At 29.2% G+C, this 9613-nt stretch overlaps 1 protein-coding gene across 1 annotated transcript in view; it reads left to right on the forward strand.

Annotated features, from left to right (window-relative positions):
* LOC122515586 overlaps positions 1-5817 on the forward strand; it is a 64884-nt gene extending 59067 nt beyond the window's left edge. Inside the window, exons 4-6 of the mRNA XM_043632986.1 lie at positions 1926-2084; positions 2652-3006; positions 5415-5817. Of these exons, the coding sequence (XP_043488921.1) occupies positions 1926-2084; positions 2652-3006; positions 5415-5811 (911 nt within the window). The 3' untranslated portion in view covers positions 5812-5817. The remainder of the gene's footprint in view (positions 1-1925; positions 2085-2651; positions 3007-5414) is intronic.
* Positions 5818-9613: the final 3796 nt, after the last annotated feature.

Here is a 9613-nt window from a genome sequence, read left to right on the forward strand (position 1 = left end):
GAATACCCTTTATGACTCACTATATTATCCATAAGCGGATTTAAAAACAAAAAAAAACCAAACGAAAGAATAAAAAAGCGAACAACTCACCGAAGATTCTATAATTTCATTCATTCTTTTTTTCCCATTGACACGGCATACTCTTGTGTCTACTTTACCATAAGGCGGCACTTGTGATCTATGAATTCCAGGACGGAGTTTCTTCTTTCTCTTTCTCACTCTCTCACTCTCTCTCAATCTTCTCCTACCCATCTCTCTTAGTATACTTCGAACAACCTCTACATCATTCTGCACTCCGATCTCCAGTATGGTTCTATGAGGCCCCATGACGGCACGATGACAGGACCACAATACGAACGTACAGAAAACAGCCGCCTTTTTTTTCATACTTTTGCTTATGTCATAATGCTCGGATTCGGGAACGTTTTTATATATGTACATATACATACATATTTATATATATATGAACTATAGACGTCCCATAAGTATGATATAGGTATCCATAGAGGGTACAACTACGTATATACTGGGTGTTTCATAAATTGTGATCGGTAGAGATTACTATGTTATTAACAGTCCGATTGGAAAAGTTTTTATTAAGTATAGGGTGGTTTAAATTGAGCTTTAACGTGATTTTAACAAATGATCAATTGTTTTTTTTTGTTCCATGATTTTTCAAAGTTATATTAAATTTTGTCCAAATAAATCAATAATTTTTTTTGTACACCTATTTGTTATAGAATTTTAAGAATTCGGTAAGTATCATATCGTGTATATATATAAGGTGTTCAATAAAAATTATTAAATATTTATAAAGTATATAGAATATACTATACTGAGTAAAAAATTTTTACAATTAATAAGTCGTAAGATCAACTTATTGACTTTTTAGAGTATTTAAACATTATGTTCAGTTAAAAGTAGATTGAACGTGGTGAATCAGTTCCGATCTCTCAATTTCAACCCCTTGGATTTCTTTTTATGAAGATATTTGAAAGACAACAAGTATTTTTAACCGATAAATTACTTACAATTAAAATTACGAAACTGAATCCACCCTGCTTATTTCATTGTCCAACAGAAATGTGAAATTTTTGAGAAAATTTGCAACACTATAAAAAAAATAACATAAAGAAACCTTTTATAAATCGAAAAGCTAGTAACAAGTCACTTTTTATACTTTGAGTGGTGAAAATTTTTAGGTGAAGTGTTTTATAGGGATAAAATAATTTATTATCAATGCGACTGTTTCCGATGATTAATATTATTAACCAGATCTAATAATTAAAGTTCTTGTTTCTTAAATATAATTTTTATGTAACTATACTCATAACAATAATCAATACGCAAACTAACATTACATTATTTTAAATTTACATTAACAAACACGTACATGTGTCGATAGACCACGTTCGCAATTTTTACCAAACGCATATATGCGTCCATAGCAGTCAAAGGATTAATACTAACATACAAAAATGTTTATATCTCCGAAACAGTTGACCTTGCCACCTACTAAGACTTTTTTACTCATTATCAATATAGTTTGTTCTATAAATATTTTGTATAAATATTAAATTGTTTTGTGAGAACACCCTGTATATATATATCTATAATATAGGTGGGTTGCATGAACCCTCGCATGAACGAGTATAACGTATCAGGATTCCTAGCAAGCTCACCTGGCACTTGACGTGTTTCGTCCTGCTTATACGTTTCTATCCTCGAGACAAAATCTTAAAAACTTTCCCCCCCCTCTCTCTCTCTTTCATACCAACTTAACGCAGCGAATCTTCGAAAAGAGAATGAAATTTGAGAAGAATTTCAACGCACAGACCTATATATATAAGCACAAACGAATTTTCCGGAACAACGAACAAAATGAGAAATAGATCGCTGTGTTAACCTTAAGGTTCTTGTTTCAGCAAGTTGTTGCGGTGTTGGTGTTGAAGACCCTAACACTCAAGAAGCTGGCTCGAATGGTGGAGGGGGTGGGAATGGCGGTGGAGTAGCCGTTATACCAGATCGAGCTCCATTAGAACTTGATAAGTTACCCCCTTATCACGACGTTGCTCCTAGTCCTGGTGAGTGATCCTATCATTTGATTCCTTAAACAAATCAATCATTTGCTTTTTCTAATAATAACAAATCCAAAATTTTTAAATAAGCCGTCCGATAATGTGAATTGGCAAGCATCATAATTCATTTTGCATTCGAGACCGAATTATTTCATAAATCTTTTTTTTTTTAAGCAACGTTTAGCAATATGATGGAAAATGATTTGTCAGGATATACTAAAAAGTATATTTCGAAAGTATGCTTTTTATTAAACTATTATTGATGCTTCTTAACGAGTAATAAATGAATGAATAAATTGTTTATACAATTTTATGCAAATGTTTCTAATATAAATCATTCTGACAATGAGTTAAAAATGTAGTTATGATTTTTAACTATGAACATAGACGAATTATAAATTTGTTTCATTGTTTCTGGGTCTCCTGTTCATTTTTAAAGTGGGTCACCCTCATATTTCGACTCTTATATTTGAAAATATTTAATTGCCACCCCCATCCTATCTTTCGTACAATGTTACTAACATTTCCAGTTGTTCCAACTATAACATTTATTATTCCTTTTCTTTTATTTAGGACACAACGTCTGGTCATGGCTTGGCTCAAGACGAGGGGGTGGTACAACGGGTGTCGTAACTACGCCCTTATCCCTTCCTCAACATAGGAGAGCTATGAATTTACCAGTTGAGAATCATTACACCCACATGCAAACGGACGAGGCACTTTATGCCGAACTTGATTCTCAAGCGGCGAGCTATGCCAGCGATTTTCAGTTGCAAATGAGAGGAAGTTCGGCATACGGCACTACTTCCGCTGGTCAAGACGACGAATATCACGAACTGGACGCGGCAAGATTGCATCGCCATTACGGCACTAGTAACGGAGATGAATCTTTGCAAAGAGAAACCCTTAGAACACGACACAGCAAAAGGTAAATAATTTTCACACACACATTCGTTAGTTTTATTCTAATTTCATTCATAAATAAACTTTCATTTGTGTTAAGACAATTAACATCTTTTTTACATTTTTATTTTTCCCATCAAAATACTCGATCAATACTTTACAATGCAAAAATATATAAGATTATTTTATACTGAAAATATACGGAAGAATTATAATATTTCATTCTTATTCTTCATTTATCATTTCTTAATAATTCTTCTTCGACAATAATTAAATTAAACTATTTCCACTATTAGCGTAGAAATTCATTCGGTGTCTTTTTAAAACAATTTTTTGATTTATCTATAACAGTAAATAATTTTCTATACTGTATTTTTGACAAATTATTGTTATACGTAAATAAACACTTGTTAATGTATATTGTATAATTTTTTCATAATCAATACTTAGTAGAATTCCAATTAATTTTCTTTTCAAACCTACTATTTTCACGACAATGACAAATTTTTAACGAGCCAATAAACAATTGTAAATCCATGCAATTGAAAAAAAAACTGCATTAAATAACTGCTAATCCATAACGCCAAGTTTACTGTAATTAACGCACGCTTAAAAAATTCTGTAAAGATTATAAAGCATGTAACAGTAATACCAACAATAGTATTCTCATACTTTATCTATGAATAATTAAAATATCTCTTGAAATGAAGTTAATGAGTACAAAAGTCAGATAGAAATGAGTTAATTAAGTACCCCATTAAAATAAAGTTAATTGAGTACAAAAAGAGTACACATAATAAGAAACATATTAATGAGTGAATTCATATTTCAATATTAAAATATTGTAACAAACTCTTCACTTATAACGACATTAATTTATAATAAATAATAAAATTAATATTTTAACACGACAACTTTTTTATTTTTTTACATTATAATTTTATTCGGAACACGAAACAAAACACATGTAACATAACATGAAAGTGTGTTTAGTTAATTTAGCGATTTGTTTTAAATAAATAAACAACAAAAATCACATTGACCTATTGACAAACTAAAATATCCTCATAATTTAAAATATTTAATAATTATTAGGTTGTAGCAAATTAAATGGCTAGTTTCTTAATATTATTTACAAGCTTTTTGTCGATGACAAATTTTCCCGAGTAAAAATCCATCCAGGTGCTTGAAAATATGATAATCCGTTGGTGAAAGATCAGACGAAAAAGGTCAAACGATTAGGGAGAATTTCAACGTTCAACTCAATTATTTTTGTTTCGTCGTGGGATGTGGTTATCGTAAATCAACAACACTACGTGTTTATTTACCAATACGAGCTGCTGAATGCTTAATTTTCGTGCATAATGTCAAATTTATAATAGTATTCATCAGCATATATAACCTCACCTAGTTTATTAAACGAATAATGCAAAATCCTCTTACTTGACCACCATACAAAAACCATAATCTTCTTTTGATGAAGATTTAACTATGGCATATGTTTGGGTTACTCATCTGTATTCAACCGCTACCCAAAACGTCGACGATTGTTAAAGGGAATCCACTTTTCATCGCACATCACTATTCTATGCAGAATTCCGTCAAATTTGTGTTAGAAAAGTAAAGAATTCTTGATTTCTAAACGTCTCAGCTTTCCCTTCTCGTTCAATTCATAGGAAACCCATTTGTTCAAAATTTTCATTTTTTCCATGTCACTTAAATGTCAAGCATTAGTTGAATTATGGACAATGAATCTTTCTACCACTTCTCGAATCGTAAATTTCGGATTTGTTTCAATCAAGTCATTCAAAAAATCGTCATCAATGATGGAGGTTCATTCATAAAAATCACTTGAATTTCTCAATTTTCCATTTTAAATAGAAGCTGAATAAAAATAATAAATATTATCCGATATAAGAGTGAGGTTATGTATTAGGTTAGCAACTAAATTCCCGCCGTTTTTTTAAATTTTAACAAGAGAGAATGCAATATTGATTAATTAGTTGTTATATAGTTTCCAAATTGTATAAATACAGCATAGTTTGCATAAGTCAAATTTGATATATGAAAAACGGCCATTTTATGTGCAAAAACCTAATAATAAATTATGAATGAAACAATATACCTAATTTTGAAGTTACTTTAATATTTAAACACTTTAAAAATTAATAATTTTTATGTTACATTTTTTATACTTAAAAAGTGATTTATATTGTCTTGTAGAATAATCTTATTGACAAATAAATTCCCATAAGCGTGAAATCATATATGTAAAAAACTGTTTTTCCTTTAAATAATAATAATTAAATATTAATTATAATTATTTATATTATTATTATAAATATTATTTATCATTCCTTTAAATATTATTTCATTCTTATTTTGATTTCGAATTATTTCTAACGAATGTTATTCAATACAAATACTTGCCAGGTTACAAGAACTCGATTACGAGATGTATGAGAACGAGCCACCAACGCCAAATCAGTTGCAACACCATCATCATCATCATCACCATCACAACAATCATCATCACCATCATCAAGATTTAAGAGTGGCCAATAGAAATGGCGAACGTCCGTCTTATCAAAATACGGCGTATACCGGAAGTGATGCAGAACCGGATGGACCAACGTTGAGTAGTGCGCCAAGTAGCGCATATTACAGTGATTTGAGTTCAAATTCAGCTAATCAACAAATGCCATCAAACGTGTCATCTACGGCACCAACTACTCAGACGAATCTTCACCTTAATCCACAAAATTTGGAAACGCCGCAGTACAGATTAGCGGCCATAAATGAAAGTACTGTTCCCTCGGATTACATTTAAATAAAATAAAAAAAAAAACAAAATAAACATTCTTCAACAAGATTAGAAAGTATTTTTACGTATAAGTGTATTGTAATATGTTACTGCGCGCAACGGTGATTCTTATTCCAGTGATTTCGTATGTAAACAAAATTTAACACGTTAAGAAATTAACCTACTTTTTAACCTACATTTCTGTAACACACGTCACCTAATATTTAATATATTTAATATATATATAATGTGAATAATGTAATATATTAATGTTATAATATTACTATAATATATAATAATATTATATGATATATATTATAGCATTATAATATTATAATTATGTGATAGATTATATTAATATATTATATATATATTTTATAAATAATTTTATTATTATATATATAATATATTAATATATGTATATCAATAAATTAATATTTAATATATTAGGTTGACCAATAAGTACATACGGTTTCTATTCTAAAATTCATATGAACTTACTCAACATAGGTCAACCTAATATATATTAAATATATTAAATATATTAAATATGGTAATACATTATATACCGTCCAGGTGGCACTGTTGTTAGTGTCACAAACAAATATGTCGGACAAATGCCGGACGTGAAAGTAATCAAATATTAAATAACCATCAAACTATTTCATTTTAAATACACGCAAATATAATTTGTTCAATTTTGTATCGTCAGTCATTACGCTTAACGTGTTAAATTAGCAAGTAAGACAATTTTTACGCGTTCACCGTTTACGATTATACAAATATTTAGCATTCCGATCGATCGGAATTGATAAAATCTCTTCGTTTGATAATATACAATTATATTTTTTTTTTGAATCAATCGGAGAAAGGTAAATGAACTTTAATTAACCGTATCGGATGATCCCAAGGATAGAAAATAAAAAAAAAGGGAAAAAGAAAAATAAACGAGACGGAGAGGGTGAGAAATCGGTTCCGATTCTAATCGATTACCTTCGACAATATTCTATTTTCATTTTAAGCGTGTTTTTATATCATCGCATTTAAAGGACAATCCAAGTTTGAACGTCTCGTGTCGTCTCTATCGATTGAAAAATCGCGTCATTGATCGATTTGACACGGTTTTGTGTGTTTCTCACCTAGCCGGCATAGAAAATTAAATTACTATCTAAATAAAAACTAGGTAAAGATTTATATCGAAACACACACGCTGATAGATAATTCGAAAATCAATTTGATAGACTTGAAAGGATGATATCAATAAAATAACATTTTTATGAAAGCAAGAAAAAATAATTAATTTCTTTTATGTTTCCAACAGTCCTCAATTATTCACGTCAATTAAAACATACGTGAACCATCAAAGAACGTTCAGAAGTTTGTAGTATATTGTATTGATCAAACGTGATGTTGTTTTCTTTTTCTTAAGACATGTAAAGGGTGTCCCAATTTATTTATCTGCAAAATTCTATCAACATATTCTAAAAATAAATAAAATGAATGGGTATTGAAACGTGGGTTCTTAAAATCTAAATTTAATTATAAAAATTATACGTTTTTCGGATCTTAATTTTTACAATTTTTCTTTTAATCAATTACTTTATTTAAAATATGCTCAGATATACTTCGGTTTATATTAAGAAAAAATAAACAAAATAATTAAGAAAATATTTATTTAACGAAATAATAAATGTAGGAATTTAAATCACTACGGGGCAAGTTGATAAGCATTTGTAGAATATTTTGATATGATTAATATGATATGAACATCATTTATCTTCAGTCAAAAGTAACTAAAAGTAACTAAGTAATTACTAAAGTAACTAGTACTAAAAGTAACTAATATTTAAACTAATCTGATTGGCAGTAATTGCTCGTTAACAAAATTTTTAATTAAATTTTTAATTAATTTTTAATTATTTTAAAGGAAGAGTCAGATATAGCAAAAGTATATATTTTGTTAATACTTTCAAACACTACTATTGATAATTTTTATTGCTTTTAAATTTTTACTGAATTATTTATTCAATTTTAAACAATGTAACTTTTACATTATAAAATACAAAAGTAAACATTTACTACACAATATAAATAAGTAATTGTGAATCAAAAGTGCAATTAGTGACTTTTGATTGAACATAAACAACATATAACATTTTCTCTATAAAAACAACAATTATCTTCTCTTATACTGAATAATTTATTATCCAAAAAAAAATAAAGATAAATCTCAACAACGTTCCTCATATAAAAAAAAATAAAAAAGAAAGAAAAAAGGGAGAAAAGAAGTTCGAACAGGACAATGCGAATCGAACGAAATCTTAAAACCGGGTAAAAGAAAACTAAAATAAAATTAAAAGATAAAAGAATGAAAGGGGGGAGGGGAGAAAAAAAAACAAAAAATAAGTTGAAAGCTCGGACAATACGGAGAGGGCAGCAACAAAACGAAGGGAATGAAGTCGTCGTTGGGAAGAACAGGTATTTTGTAATTTGACGTTCGGGGAAGCTTCCAGTGAATGCCCTCGAGCTACGTCCGCATCGGTTTTGCGTTTAAACGGGCCGACACACGCACGTTCTCTTAACGCATACTAACATATATGTATATACATACATATACAACTATACATACACTATACGTATACTACATAATACAACTATAACTGTTTCGCTTCAGATCCTTTTACTCATACGCAAATGATGCCTCATTTTCGCGTATACGTGTGATACACACACATATTTACATACATATATACATACATATGTATATATATATATGTGTGTGTGTACCTATCTATATACATATTGCCAAATTGCGTCGTCAAATTGCAAAATTGCATCCTTCCACGAAAGTACAAATAACTTATTCGCAGACGAGTTCTACATTAGCGTGCAATTATTTTCTTTGAGCTTCCATTCTCACGAAAAGATCAAATATAAAATAAAACAACTATAAGTAGTACTACTACAATAAAGCGCGACATTAATATAACACAATTCTAAAATTGTAGAAAAATTGTGTACAACAAACGAAACAATGTACAACAAAATTCTCTAACACGGTTTAAAGATTAAAAAAAACATCGAAGAACGTGGAACAGAATGTAAAGATCATGAATATGATCACAAATAATCACAAAAATTTATTTCTTCTCTATAAGTTTTAAATATGAATACTTTGTCGTTTATTCCAGTCTCGCGTAATAATAATTTGAATTAGACGCAACCCTGACACAAACAAAAACCCAATACAAAAATTTAATCCTTTTTCAATACTCAGTCGCACATTAACTGATAAACTAAATAAGATAAATTAATTGAATAAATATTATAGTATTCGTGAAAAGAATTGAATAGCTGAATTGAACCGAAAATCCGACCCGAGGTCTTCCGTTTTCCAGGCAACTGTTCTATCTTTTGAACTATCCAAGACCCTCGTCAACTTGTTCAGAAATATTTTATTTGACACAAAGGTATTCGATCTAACAATATATTTCTTTGAATAATATAAACATAATATGGTATATTATTTTTTCATTTTCAAAATCCAAACACCTTATTCTGTATTAGTCACAGATTCGTATAACATAAAATTGAACTTAAAAACCGTGTTATACATGAGTTACCTGTTTTCAGGTAATTTCTTTTGTTTCAGATATTTTCTTTCATCAACAAACACTACATCCTAATACACGTAAAAAAAAAAAAAAAAAAAAAAAAAAACAAGAAGAAAAGAAAAAGTTGAAAATGTTTTAAGATCATTTAATCTTCTTTCTTCCCTAAAGAAGATCTTTCAGCACGATTAGATCGTAGATGTTGAAATTAGTCCCTT

Source organism: Polistes fuscatus, unplaced genomic scaffold (genome assembly GCF_010416935.1).
Source record: "Polistes fuscatus isolate 324 unplaced genomic scaffold, CU_Pfus_HIC Scaffold18, whole genome shotgun sequence".
Lineage (NCBI taxonomy): Eukaryota > Metazoa > Arthropoda > Insecta > Hymenoptera > Vespidae > Polistes > Polistes fuscatus.